At 36.2% G+C, this 15,453-nt stretch overlaps 1 protein-coding gene across 2 annotated transcripts in view; it reads left to right on the forward strand.

Moving 5' to 3' along the window:
- The first annotated feature begins 7,133 nt into the window (after positions 1–7,133).
- LOC107745376 (beta-chimaerin-like) overlaps positions 7,134–15,453 on the forward strand; it is a 31,088-nt gene continuing 22,768 nt past the window's right edge. Inside the window, exon 1 of one of the 2 annotated variants that reach the window (XM_016559245.1) lies at positions 7,134–7,641. In XM_016559245.1, the coding sequence (XP_016414731.1) occupies positions 7,233–7,641 (409 nt within the window). In that variant the 5' untranslated portion in view covers positions 7,134–7,232. Of the gene's footprint in view, positions 7,642–8,002; positions 8,183–15,453 lie in introns of those variants that run through there. The other variant, XM_016559246.1, reaches the window with a different exon arrangement.

The raw sequence follows: 15,453 nt of genomic DNA on the forward strand, positions 1-15,453 counted from the left end.
TATGTCATGTGATCGCAGTGAAACCAGGAACTTCAGTCGAAAACACTGACCCCCACAGGCCTATTTGAGAGAAGCAGCTCCCAACCCATTTATCAACTTTCCCCAATATAATTATGCATTAGTTATGTAGTAGACCTTCTAGTTGTCATCTAAGTCATCTAAAGTCTTGACCACAAAAAGCCATTGAACATGCCAGCTGTTATAATACTGTATGTTGAACACAGGTTGAATTTTCCCTCAAAAACAAGTCGTGTTGTCACACTTTCTAGGGTATGCTGTTAGAATGGAACCTGCCCTCAAACAGTAGCCTATATAGAATGGACTTTTGATCAAACTCTAATCGGGTAAAAGAAAACAAATTACAAAATATAAACATTGTAAAACAATTATGAAGCCAAAACAATTAATTAAACAGAAAAAATATGTAACGTAAAAATATCAAAACAATTTGGCCAACAAATAAGTAAATTGTATAAATTATAACACATTTAAAATACATATGACAACTTGCCCCAATAAAAACTTGCTCTGACCTGAAATAGCTGTGTATAACATGCCACAGCTCACTTGAGAGGCATGTAGGCCTAACAGCACACATGAAAGACAGAAAGATGATTTTGGTCTGTCCATCATCAGAAGTCTTGACCTTGTCGGCTGCATCGAACAATTAAAATCATGCAACAATGTCATATTTTGAACAACACATTGTGATAAAAACTATTTTAAAATATGAATGAATTGTAATGGCCAAAATTTAACATTTAATCTGTGTCTCATGTTGTGTATAATGAACACGAGACCACCTTTTTACACAAATGTAAGATTCCTTAAAATTGTGACACCCAATAAGAAACATAATGAATGGACAACAAGTAATAAATACATTTTTACACGAATATGACTGCATTCATGAAACTATTTAATTGATGTTTATTGCTAGAAAAGCACACAAATGAGGGGTTTAAACTCTATTTAAACATGTCTCAAATGCTGGTTACAAACCTCAGACTTTAATAAATATAATATATAAATATAAATTATATACACACACACACACACAGGTTTGTTTTTGTGAAAAGTGGGGACATCCCGCTTGCACTGAAATTTAATGTGGAATAATACACATTTTGTCTTTTTCCCCTCTATATATAGGGTATATTTATATATTTTTGATTAAAGTCATGTCAGCCCTGTTACCATAACTTCCCCTAACAAGTGCATAAATAATAAAATAAATTGTATCATATATTTTGAGATTTCTTTTAAAAATATTACATAATCAGTCCTGTTACCATGAGTTTGTACAGTAAACAACAGATTATCGAAAGCTATTTGAGGAAATATCAACATGTAGTGTCATGACCTTGAGTACAAGGCTATTAATGGCTAAATGAACCGTCACCCCTGTACAATAAGCCCCTTTGCATTTATAGCATAATGTCCTAATGCATTTTTATTTGGAAATTTAGCTTGAAATGACACAATGCAATTTATTAACATTGTGTTTCTTAAAGTCGGCATGAAATTAATCCACTCAGATGTACATCATAATATGGAAGAAAGGATTTGTGGCTACTTCCAATTGATCACCACTTTAGAATTCAGTTTATTATTTTTGGATAAATGCAGTCTATTAACAGTTAAGACTTTTCTGTTGGAATGTTTAAAATTGTACAGAAATGTCACCTTTTCAAAATGGAAAAGACTCATTTCTTGGAATGACCCAAGTGTAATTTGGGCATAATAGCAATAGTATAATGACAGCATTGTTTATAAATTTGTCATCAGTGTCAACTGTTGATATCCCAAGTATCACTGCCAGTAGTGCTAACGGCAACAGTCAGTCTTTCTAAAAATGCCTTTAAAATCTGTAAAAACATGAACGTGGGAACCAAAAACTGGTTTGGACACATCCAGTACAAATGCACTTCCTGCCCATTGTCTCAAGGGATCTAGGTTACAACAGGCATATATATCCTAAATCCCAACATTTCAGAATTTTTTTTTTGCATCTAAAATGAGTCATCAAATGTTTTGATGGGCGTGTGATGAAAACTAATTACCCTAAAAGCTGTTCCTCTCTCTGTTTTATTCACTTGAAAGATTTTCTATTAACCTGATCTTATTATCCCCAAGAAATTATTGATGTTGAAAATTAGCTTTTAAAATCACCTGTCATCTTTCTAGCTGGGTGTCATGTGGTGTTTGAGCTGCATTGTGCAGAAGTTTGACTTCCAATATATTAACCTCCACCTACTATTACTTGTTACTTTTTAAAACCTATGACATTTTTTCACACAGGTACCAAACTGACCTAATGCACACATTTATATCTACACCAGTGTACACACTACTGTCCACAACTTTGGGGTTGGCAGGTTTTTCTCTGCCTTTAATCAAAAATACAAAAAACAGTAATATTGTTATAAATATAATTATAGTCTAAAATAACTGTTTTCTATTATAATGCATTTTAAAATGTAGATTGCCAAAGCTGATTTTTCTGTAGCCATTACTCCAGTCTTCAGTGTCACATGATCCTTCAGAAATTAGTCTAATATGCTGATTTAAAGTTCAGAAACTATTTCTTATGGTAAATGTTGAAAACAGTTAAACAACTGCTTACCGTGATACATTTTTGATGAATAGAAAGTTCAAAAGAACAGTCTTTATTAAAAATATGTCATTTGTAACATTATAAATGTCTTTACTGTCACTTTTGATCAACTGAATGTGTCTTTGCTGAATAAAAAAAATAAAAATCACACTGACTCCAAACTTTTGAATGGCAGTATATATTACTATGTAGTGCCATTCAAAAGTTGGGGTCAGTGTGATTTTTATTTTATAAAATTTTTTTTTAAACTTGTACACATTTTATGACCTTAGACATTAGTTTGAAGGGAAACCACCATCCCTAAATGCACCGTAAGGCACAAAACAGAGTAAAAAGCGCCAGGTTGGCTAGAGGTGTGAGAAGCACAAAAGAGCAGGTGTTTAAATACACCAATCACAAGTGTGAGGAGAGATAAGGTTGGAAGCGTGCTCAGAATCACTCCCACACAGAAATGCATGTTAACACCCTGTTCTCATGCTGCGCCGCTCGGCATTGCGTTTGTAAGAACAGAAGGAGGGATGTGTATGATCTGAGGGACAGTACACGTCTCAAGGGAGTTCAAATAACAAGCTTTGTTGAATGGGCGTGTAAAGAAGAACCGTTTTCGTGTAGGCACTCATTCCATTAAAGCTCAATAGTGACCTTGGGAGAGAAAAAGAGATGGTTTGTCTAATTCACTTCATGCTTGCTGTAACTCTTCATGCAGACGCACAGAACCGCGACTCCTCCTTCATGCCAAGCCACGGGCTCTTGAGATCCAGGAAAGGGATAAAGCCAAGCCATGACTCTCCGTGGTCGCCATCCATTCCCAAATAGATTATCTCACATGCATGTTGCTGAAGAAGCAGAAGTGCACTGTGGCCGCGAGGCCTGCAGAAGATGGGGAGTATTTTCTGCCTGTGGTATGGAGAGCTGTCATTAGCTCCGTGTCCCCGGTGTAATCATCGGATGCCGTATACCGCGCCTCTATCAGGCTTGCCGTGTCTGTCACGGGAGTATCATTATGTTAGAAAAAACGCTTTTTTGGCAGAAACCTTGTTTCATCTAGTTTGGGTGTGTGTAACACGCACACGTTCTGCTTTATATTAGCCAAGAGCAGGGCTGTAAACAAATGCAGGGCAGACTGGCGAGATGGATGCCGCTCGGCTCAGCTCTTCTGACATCAAAGGCCAGTTCGAGCTTTGATGTTTTCCTAAAGGAAACCTGGGACTGCAGCTCAGAGCTGAAAGCTTGTGAACATTTTAAAAATTATGAAGTTGAAATTATGGGTGATTTCATGGGTTGATGCTGATTCGATTTCTTTTAATCTGAAGAGGTTGTGTTGGCTTATGCTTAGGGCACTTGACCAGAAGGTCACTGGTTTAATCCTAGTAAGGAGGGACCCTTCTCTTCATTGTACCCTTGGGCAAGACATTTAACCCCAGATTGCTCCAGACAGATTGTCCCGGTCATAAGTGCACTTTAGTAAGTCGCTTTGGATAATAGCATCTGCTAAAAGACTACTTGCATACTTATGAATCTGCATGGGGTTCATTCTTTTAAAGTCAAAATGGAACGGCATTTAATTGTACTTCCGTAATCTGACTCTAAAAATATTATGTTGTTTAATCATCAAGTAACAAGTAAGAACATATTTTCGTTACAACTTGAACACACCATTACTTAAAAATGCTTGTATACACTACTGTTCAAAAGTTTGAGGTTGGTACTATTTTTTTAAAGAAAATGTTTTTGAATGAAGTCTCTTATCAAAATAAATTAAAAGCAGTAATATTGCTATTTAAATATAAATATATTTTCAAACGTATTCCTGTTAAGGCAAATCTGAATTTTCAGCAGCCATTACTCCAGTCTTCAGTGTCACATAATCGTCAGAATCATGTGAAATCATTCCACAGAAATCATTCAAACATTTCTTATTATTTATCAGTGTTGAAAACATATTTCTTGAAAACATTACACATTTTTTGAGGATTCTTTGATGAAAGTTCAAAAGAACATTATTTATTTTATAAATAGAAATCTTTTATTACATTATACATGTCTTTACAGTCACTTTTGATCATTTCTTTGTACATTTTTAAATTGTATATAACTATAAAAATTTAAAAATAATTTAGAATTTAGAATTTAAAACTATTGTTTTTTGGTGTATTCAAGTTACTGTCTTTTTTAAATATATTTTTGAATACATTAGTATATTTGGACCAAAACAACACGTTTTGCTATTGACCCAAAAATGGTCTTTTTTGATTTCATATTGACTGCACGTCTGTACTTAGTCGTAGTCATCATGAAAGCTATGTCTGTTTTCTGTGGTTCTGTGCTCTTCTGGTTCACTGGAGTTGAGATGAAGTGAATGTGAGTCCTGCAACAGGAACAGATCACATGATTGAAAGCTCTGGTAAGCAAACAGCAAGAGAGATAACTCACAACAGCGATTGCGTGTCCTTTTCACTCGGCCTTTTTGCATTTCATGTGGCATCGGCCTGTTGAGGTAAAGCTCTGTTCTTAGTTCTGGAGTTGGTTAACATAAAAGTCAACAGCTAAGGAAAAAATGAATAGAAGAACTCTTACAATCAAACAAAACCGCTCTTAAGCTGAAGACATTCTGGGTAAATGTCACATAGCGGTGGTCAAGTTAAAGAACCTCGGTTTTTCAAGGTCTTTACTAAGCTGTTGCACATAGCTAAAAAAAGCATGAATGAAGGGGCGAAAGACTGAATAGAAACTCAGCCTGTGATGACAGAGATGGCAAATGAGCCGTGCACATCACTTACTGCTCAGAAAATGGTACTTTCTCTGCTTCGCTCTTCGGAAAGCTGTTCATTATTATAATCTTGTTTTTAAAGGCTTTCCTTTCTGACAGAAGCCACTGTAATATGGTCTGTTCATTAGTGGTCATCTTAATAGTTTCCACGGTTTCTCGTGTGATTCCCTGTAGTTTTACAGTCAGTAAGTCTGAGTGTAATAAGAGGCTTATTTAAGCCTGCAGTTTTATTGGTGGATGGAATGTTGTTGAGAACTAGATGAGAGAAGAGAGTTTTAATGCTCACCTCTTCCTGTGTCTCTGCATTTATTATTAATCACCTCTGTGGAGATCCCCATGGTCATCCATCACCCTCTGGAATCACATTACCACACAATGGATCTCCCTGCTACCGATGTGTCTGTGTGCTTGTGTACTTACATGTGCACATGCATGTGTGTGTATATGTGTGTAATCTCAAATGGCAGGCCCACTGACCCCCAACAATCTGTTCACTGATGCATTTTGCACACAAAACTGGAAAGCACTTTCTCTGTTTGGGAAGCTCTAATCTAAATGACTGGCGTAACACAACTTCCTGGAGAATGTGTTTACAGGGGTTTTCTTTGATAGTATTTTGAAGTCAGGTTGACACATAAGCACAAACATTTGTCATTTTAGTGGAATCAAATCTTTAAAAGGTTAGTTTAAGACACTTAGTAGCAAGTTAAATAGATATCAAAAAAATAAAAAATGGTAACGCTTTAGTTTAGGGACCAATTATCACTATAAACTAGTTGCTTATTAGCATGCATATTACTAGCATATTGGTTGTTTATTAGTACTTAAAGCACATGTTAATGCCTTATTGTGCATGACCATATTTTAGATCCCTTAATCATAACCTAAACTTAACAACTACCCTACTAACTATTAATAAGCAGAAAATTAGGATTTCTTTGATGCAAAAGTTGTGGTTAATAGTGAGAATTGGTCCCCAAACTAAAGTGTGAATGAAAAACATATATATTGTTTTCTGAGTTTTGTTTCATGGACAGAAATTCTCAAAGCTAAGTCAGCTGTTTTTATTTGTTTTCATTTGTAATAATTTAATTTTGAATAAGTTTGTAGGCCATCAACTTTGTTCCTTCAACAAAAACTCAATATAGTTTATGATACTTTCATGTTTTGTTCATCATAATAATCTTCATAAATGAACACAACTATGCATTTTGAAGCTCATATACAATCGCCAGAGGTAAGAAGAAGTAACCAAAGTCATTTGACTTCAGCGTCACCTCCATTAAGCTTCTGACAACTCTTTTGGTCTTTATTTAAAAACACTTTTCCTGAAAGCGTGAGATTCTAGAGCACTATTCTAAACATAATGATCCTGGATGAGTTTTCCTGTTTGGCATGATGATGTTTAATGTCCCCATCAATCTTTGTAGTCTCATTTAGCCGCTTGTTAGCAACCACCTTTTTCAAGACACATAAAAGCTTTAAAAAAAGTCACAAAGTGGTATTACGGATGTATTTTATGTCATAGAATAAAACGTGAAAATATATTAACTTGTGCTACAGGCCCATTGATGAAACTGGAAGTGCTAAAATGCTAAATTGTTTCCTGGTTTTGGCCTACAGAAAGCACTCTATTGAATGTAAAAACACAACAAACTGTGGACGTTCAGTTAAATGTCAGGCAGACTATCTCTTCCTTCATAAGTGGGCAGTTTTTGGCTATAATAAAATGCAATGTAGACCAGACATTGTATACTGTTAGTCAAAGGTCTGGCTACGTGAGAATGTGTGTGTGTTTCCTTTGCCAATCAGAAGTGAGGAGCTTCCAACAGTACATGCGCTTGTATGTGTACACACACACACACACACACACACACACACACAATTAAACAAAGGCATACAGCCTTACAGGAAAATACCCAAACCCACCCTCACTTGCATGCAGTGTTACAGGATAAACACACTTCATCTTGCCTTCCCTCACAATTGCTGCCTCTGATGCCTCGTCTCGCACATAGTCACAAAATTCTCCACATTTCTTGCCAGTTCTGTTCCTGTCTTCTCCACAAAATATCCCCACACTCTTTAGGCTCATTGTGTGAAGTGGAAGAGATGTGTGGCTTTGCTTTCTGTGCCTCAGAGAGACGTAGAGTCTATATAATATACCCCGGCTCTTCCAGAGCAGCATACTGTACAGATGGCCTCCCCACAGGAGCTGGAACATGTCCCCGAAAACACTGGATCAACTCTAAATGTGTGTGTATTGCATATTCACATATGTGTGTTGACTGAAACAGACTGCTGTGTGTGTGGATACGGTTTTTTTCCGACATTGTTGGTACCAAATGTCTCTACAGGCAGTGCTTTCTTTATAATTCTTCTTGAGTTTTTACACATCTACACTTCACTTGACACAACAGTAACAATTTACTATAAGTCAATAATGCAATATTGACAGCTAGTTTGTTTATTGTTGCGTACTAGCCAATAGATGCCAAAGCAGAACCATTCTGCGTCTTCCTGTTCCAAATTCAGCCTATGTTTTTGATTCACTAAAAAGAAACAATCATAAATAATGTTGTGAGTCGATTAGCAGCGAGGAAAACTCGATAAAAAGATGTTTCTTGCCAGTATATCTTTTAATTGCCTCACATTCAATAAACATTCACATAAAGCAAAATTTTTTATTTTTTGCCACGGCCCTGTAAATGCTGCTGCTGTTGACAAGGAAACGCTGCTCACAAGGACAGTAAACCTGAAAACACACATTGTCGGGACCAGCCAAGTGTTTAGCGGTAAGCATTAGAAATCAGTATAAAAATAACAGAAGTCCCCACAATGATAAAATGTGTGTGCATGGGAGGGTGTTGGGATTAGACAGTATATTTTGTCCTGAGGTTTTAAGGCCGTGTTCCTCTGCATGCAGATATTTTAGACGGGGTGTTCATTTGAAGTATATACTGCTAGTGTGCGGCTGCATTTCTATGTGTGTTTTTTTTGCCCTAAGGAAGCCTGCTCCCTCTTATCCGCTGAGCTTTAATTTGTGTGAGAGATAAGAGTCTGCCCAAGAAAGTGGGAGCTGCAGATAGTCGTCCAACTCTCCATCTCAAAGCAGCTTTACCGCTCTCAGAATCTTCTAAGCAACCAAATCTTTCCTGCACCAGCCTGAAATCAACAACAAATGACATTTAACATTACACAGCCTGTAAAATATTACTTCAAATGGATGCCTGTGCTATAGTGCTGTGGGAGAAGTAGAATATGATAAGAGCTTTTAAAGCATCTCCAACAATTTGTCCTTGGCACATTGTAATCAGATTCATCTAGTCTCTTTTTTTCAGTAATGGCAAACATTCCTCACAGATTGCCTATAGCATTGAGGCAGGAAATTTGCTTAATTAAAAGCCTTTTCTCCTGAGGACGGCAGCAACTCTGGTATCTAATCAAGAAAGATGCAGTATAGTTTGATATTGTAAAGTATCTTTCAGTCACGTCCTTTTATAGTCTTCACAAAGCACAACCTTCGCCTTTCTAATAGCACTGACTGCAGTATTCTTCCTATTCAGGCTTTTTGAAGCTTTTGTTCACTGTTAATTGACATACTGCAAGTAGCCAGGAGTGTTTTGTGAATAGGTGGTGTGCACCTCCTGACCCTGAGGTTTCCTCCGTCAATGTTCTCCAGCCTCTCTGTTAGATCCAGCGATAGTGGAAAGAAAGCACCTGGCAGATCACCAAAAGAAATCACATTTTCCAAATGAGCCACTGAAGAATAATTAATTTTTTGTATTGTTTGCAGCACGCCAGCACCCCTGAGCTCCCACAGACAATACAGCTTCATTTTAATCCATACATGCGCTCACATTAACAGACTGAAAGCTAATCCATCTCACTTAAATACTGTAAAGTGGACACTGTGCCAACTAAAGGAATACTTCACCCAAAAACGTAAATTTGCTGAAAATGTACGCACTCTCAGGCCATCCAAGATGTAGATTAATTTTTTTCCTCATCAGAGGCAATGTATCACTTGCTCACCAATGGATCCTCGGCAGTGAATTATTAATCACCTGTGTGCAGCTGATAAAAACATCACAATAAACAAGTAATCCACAAGACTGAAGCTTGACTTATAAGATTTTTTTTTTTACTTCAAACCTTTGCTTTCGACTAAAATACAAGTTGTCTATTCATAAAATAGCTTTCTTCAGTGAAAAGGTCATCTCGTCTAAATCAGGTGAGAAATATGCACAATTCAAAACAGCTGTCAAAACAAATATGTTGGTGGATTTTTGTCGTGTCTCGGGTCTGATCACCTGTTCTTTGCTGTCTCTGTGGTTGGGTGTTGTGTTGTTGTTGTGTTATCTTGTGTTGGCTTGTTTTGACAGCTCGCCACGTGCGCATTATCAGCATGATTGTTTCCCCGCCCTCCTTGTTTCTCTGCTCGCTAGATTCTTGTTTCCCACCAGGTTCTTGTTATCTCATTAGCTTCCACTTATAGCTCCTCGTGTTTCTCTGTCTTTTGTCAGATTGTTGTGATTATTCCCTTGCTCTGACTGTCATAGTTAGTATTGCTTACCAGTCCTGTCTTGTCTCGTTCAGGCTCCAGTGCTCGTAGCTGCCTGTCTATTTTCCTGCACCTCTCTGTGCGTTCAGAAACCCGTGGCCTCCCTTCGGCATCCGCCTACCCTGGGACTCTGCGGTCTCGTTGTTGGGTTGCTCAGCCTCTCGCTCGGATTAGCGAGCTGCCCTGCCGGCTTCGTCTCCACTGCCGCAGTTGCGGCTTGTTCCAGCCGCTGCTATCCACCCATCTGTGTGGTAGGGGATTCCACGTCCACACGAACTGTCCGCGGAGGCGCTCATTGCCCGTTGTGATAACTCTCTGTTCAATAAAGCCTTTGTTGTACCCGCACCTGAATCCAGCCTATTTCCTGACAGATTTTAATGTGAGAGGACAACAGAGGATTTTTTCACTGGAGGAAGTGTTATTATGGATTATGGACACACGGTTCACACTAAATGACGCTCCACAGCTCTGCATGTGCTGTGAGTTAACATTGCATTTAGGAACAAAACATTGCAAACAATCTTCCCAAACTTGTAATGAGAAACTCTCATAAACTGGCTGTTGTCAACAAAAGAAGCTTTAAGGGCCCCCCGTGGTTTGGTTTAACATTTAGAAATGAAGAAAACATAACAGCCATATTTATTAGTATTGCAATTTTATCACTGTACAGTAATAAAAAAAATATTATATATTTATTATATAGTTATAAATACTTGATTTTTTGTTCTACAGAAAAATATTCCAAATGATATATTTTGTTATTTTTATTTATGAATATTACTATTTTATTTAGTAGTAATAATATATATAAAATCACAAAAGTTTTGTCCAAATTGTACAGTCCTACAAACCTGATGTTTTTTTGTTTTGTTTTTTATCAGAAGAATCACAATTAGATTTTATCCCCAAATCGTGCAGCCCTTCTTCAAAATATCTTCTGGATCTTCTCAGAATATCTTCTGGAATCACATTAGGCACGGTTGATGACAGAATTTTTGTGAACTATCCCTTTAAATATTTTAATTTAAATCCTTCATATTTTCCCTCCATAGTTAGTCCTGCACTGCTGCCTGCATGTGAAATGTTTTGCTTCTCTCTGCTCCATGAATTACAAAGGATTGAGACCAGAAAAACACAAATCCAAACCTCAGCCAACATTTAAACCTCACCATATCATCGTCTTCCAGAAAGAAAAAGGACTAAAGCACTTGATGTTCTTGCTAAATGTTCTCCTTGCAAGCACATGCCATGCCTCAAACCATGTGATCCTTTTATTTTGGCCCAGCATAGCGATTGCCTTTTTTCCAAGTTAAGGCATTATGGGTATCTTAGCTTGGCAGCTCAGTTTTATGTGTCCTTTTCACCTGTGGATTTATAAACATATTTGACTATTTTTTTTTACAATTTTGACAAGACATCTACAGAGTGAGCCCGTGGTGTTTAACAGTTGTTGTATGTTTGGTCGTAGCGGGTTTGGATCGCTGTGTGTGTTGTGGTTTTGGACTTTGAGCTTGTGTTTGGTTGTGAGTGTGTAGGCAGGGAGGAACTGCTGACTCTCCGCAGTAAAGTGCTGACAGTAAAAGAGACCGTGCCTGAAATAAGACATGGATCCATAGAGACCAGCACGTATTCAGGGAAGAGAAGAAAACACGTTGATTTATGCATTCAATGACACCGTTTTGCTAAAACAAAACAACAGCTACTACTTTCCATTCTATCTTTCTTATTCGATCTACGTCTGCCTTTGCACAAGATCACACATTTACTCATTCCGAACTTTCACACACTTTCCTGGGCTGTATAATGCCATTCTGAACTCAGACACACACACAATGTGTGTGTCATTGCTTACGATACTGTGTGGGTTTTTTTGTGTAATCTTTCCATGAATGGTCAGAGATTCAGGTACTTTTTTTGGGATGAGGAAATGCTGATGCGCCACAATCTGGTTTATTTCTCACACATGCTGGTGAGCTGTATTGTGAAATGAGTGTCTTTGTCTTATTGCCAAATTTCTGTTTACGGGTTTTGTGTAGTTACTGTCAGGCCTACTTTACGTACTAATATTGATTCTCTAGAAGCCTGCCTGGCTAGACTGTGAGAGCACTGAGAGGAACTGTTGTGATTTGTTCCTGAAAATCCTGTTTTATTCATTTATTTTACTATTGATGCTTTCATGCTGCTGTATTAGACTTCATGGGTGAAAAATGTAATGAGCTCTTTGGCAGATGTTATACTGTTTACCTTAGGATCATTAATAATTCATAAATAATAAATTACACATGCTTAAGGCTGCCAATCAATTAAAAAATGTATATATGATATGCTGGATATCTATGTGCAGTTAATCATATCAACATTTGCTGAAAAAAACCTTCACAATTAAGATTATTTAATTGACAATAAAGAAGTAAATCATGAAATTGACATTGCAAAATGCAACTTTAGAAGTAAAAACATTGTTGGTTTTATTTGCATATCACCGAACAGAAGTCTACTGAAAAAGTGCAACTTAGCTTACATACTTATTATGTATATGTATATGGCAATAATATACTTTAAAAGAATACACTTAAGTGCAAACTGAATATCATGTTTTCAGACACTACAATTGCAATTAAATGCAATTAGATGATATTTCGATTTCTTTTTTACCTACAGTACTTACAGTAAGTAGGACTTAAGTGCATTTTTATAATGTCATAATTACTTATAGTGTCTTTGAAGTATTAAGTGTACTGCAAAATCTACTGACAAGCATTTATGGTAAACTAAAATATATATTAATGTAATTTCTATTGAAACTTGTTTGTCATGTATTTAAATATTTTAGTAAGGAAACTTTGATGTCATGTATTTAAATATATATTTTAATTGGGCATTTGTAATGATGAAGTAGCAATTTAGTATATTGAAAATATTAACTCTAAATATAATGATGTGTAACACACTAGTATTTTACATGTGTGTTAGTTGTCAACAAATCGATAAGTGTACTTCTGTAAAACATGACAAAAGATTATTTTTAGATTATTATTAATATGTGGCCTTTCATTTGATAAATATTAAATACATAAAATACACTTTTTTTCACAAGGGACAGTCCCCAGCTATCCAGTCTTGTGCCATTTTTGTTGGTCTGTGTACATGTTCGTCATGGGCATTTGGCTGTTGTATCACACCTAAGTTTTGTTTTTTTAGCATCTCTTGTCATGAGTGCTGCATTTAAAGACACTGTATCAAGTTAAAAGTTGTTCAACCTTTAAAACGCATCTCAAGACCCCTGAAAACTTTTTTGGAATCTGCACTTAGGTGGTACTTCAAGCTTGAATTGCTCAGATGGTAGGAAAATGTTCATAACTTGAATACAATTCATAAAGGCATGATTAAATATGTAATTTTTTAAAATCTCACATTCTTTAAAAGTAATTTACTGTGCTTAATTAATATGTTAAATTAGCATTAATTCAGTTATTTGCATTCAAATAAAATCTTTTAGACAGTTTTCTCTGGGAGTACAGGGCTGCTGTTCTCATTAGTATGCATAATGTATGCAAATTAACCTCCATATCCAGGCTGTCTGTGTTCAACAGCCATACTAAACCCTGTCAGGCTCTGACTTGCGTTCCTTAGAGAAATTACTTGCTTACTTGAAATGCTGCTTAATAATTCATTTATCTCACCCTAATAGAGAGTATTTACCATAATGTTATTTGAAGTTAGATACACCCAATTTTTGGTCCCACTTTATATTAAGTGGCCTTAACTACTATGTACTAACATCAAAACAGTACAATGTACTTATTGTGGTCATATTGTATTGCAAAACACTTTTGTTGCTGCTATTGAGGTGGGATATGGGTAAGGTTAGAGACAGGTTTGGTGGTATGGGTAGGTTTAAGAGTGGGTTAAGGTGTAAGGAATGGGTCAACAGTGTAATTAGAAATTAAATTACAGAAATTAATTACAGATGTAATTACATTCAGGTATTTTTAAAATATAAGTACAATGTAAAACCATGTATGTACACAATAAGTGCATTGTACCAAATTATTAATTTAAATGTAAGGCCACTTAATATAAAGTGGGACCCAATTTTTAATTGGAAAAACATTTCTGGTCTGAGCAGTTCAAGACGTTTGGAAAACAGTAATTTCCAACTAATTTCCAATTTCAAACTATATAGAATGGCGCTCTATTTGGGAGTAGTGTGTCAATAACAATAGAAGAGTATATAAATGGCATCTTATCTCATTTCTCAAATCTACTCACCCTCAGGCCATCCAAGATGTAGATGAGTTTGTTTCTTCATCAGAACAGATTTGGAGAAGTTTAGCATTACATCACTTGCTCACCGATGCATCCTCTGCAGTGAATGGGTGCCGTCAGAACGAGAGTCCAAACAGCTGTTAAAAACATCACAATCATTAATAATACAACTCCAGTCCATCAATTAATGTGAAGTTAAGAAAGTTAAGCAGTGTTTATAAGAAACAAATCCATCATTAAGAAGTTTTTAACTTCAACTGTGAAAATGTAAGTGTGAAAAGTAAAAATGTAATATCATCTGATTTAGGAGAGAAAAGAAATGCACAGATCAAGCACCATTTTTAATAATTAATAATAATTCATGCATTTAGCAGACGCTTTTATCCAAAGCGACTTACAGTGCATTCAGGCTATACATTTTTTACCAGTATGTGTGTTCCCTGGGAATCGAACCCACAACCTTTTTTTGCACTGCTAACACAATGCTCTACCACTGAGCCACAGGAGCACATTTTTAAGACAGAACAGTCCTAAACAAATATGTGGGTGGATTTTGATGTGAGAGGACAAGAGGGGATGGACTTTATCACTGGAGGAACTCTTATTATAGATTATGGATTCATATTTTGGCCAGAAGCAATGGTTTAAAGTTAAAATGCAATAATGATAGATTTGTTTCTTACAAACACACAGCTTTTCACTTCATAAGACATTAGTTGATGGACTAAAGTTGTGTCAATTATGTGTGGATTGTTCTGTTTTTATCAGCTGTTTGGACTCTTATTCTGACGGCACCCATTCACTGCAGAGGATCCATTGGTGAGCAAGTGATGTCATTTGTAAATCTCTCCAAATGTGTTTCAATGAAGAAACAAACTCTTCTACATCTTGAATGGATTGTGAGCAAATTTTCATTTTTGAGAAAACTAAAATGTGAAATTCTGAAACACATTATTGCTCCATTATTGCTATTGTTCAAAATTAACTACATGCAGCACAACAGAATGTAAGAGGAAGCAAAACATATGGTATATTGGCTTCTACATCCATTTTTATAATGTCTGTTCAATGATTTTGCCTGCCACAATAATCTAACATCTTTGAATTTCTTTCATGTGTGAGCTTTTCTCAGCAAATTTGATTAATTTATCTGCACATAATGTAATTAATTTGATTAAAATGTATAATCGATTGACAGCCCACGTGTTTTAAATTTTAAAAATATTTGCTGCT

Source organism: Sinocyclocheilus rhinocerous, unplaced genomic scaffold (genome assembly GCF_001515625.1).
Source record: "Sinocyclocheilus rhinocerous isolate Xijiao unplaced genomic scaffold, SAMN03320098_v1.1 scaffold1249, whole genome shotgun sequence".
Taxonomy (NCBI): Eukaryota; Metazoa; Chordata; class Actinopteri; order Cypriniformes; family Cyprinidae; genus Sinocyclocheilus; species Sinocyclocheilus rhinocerous.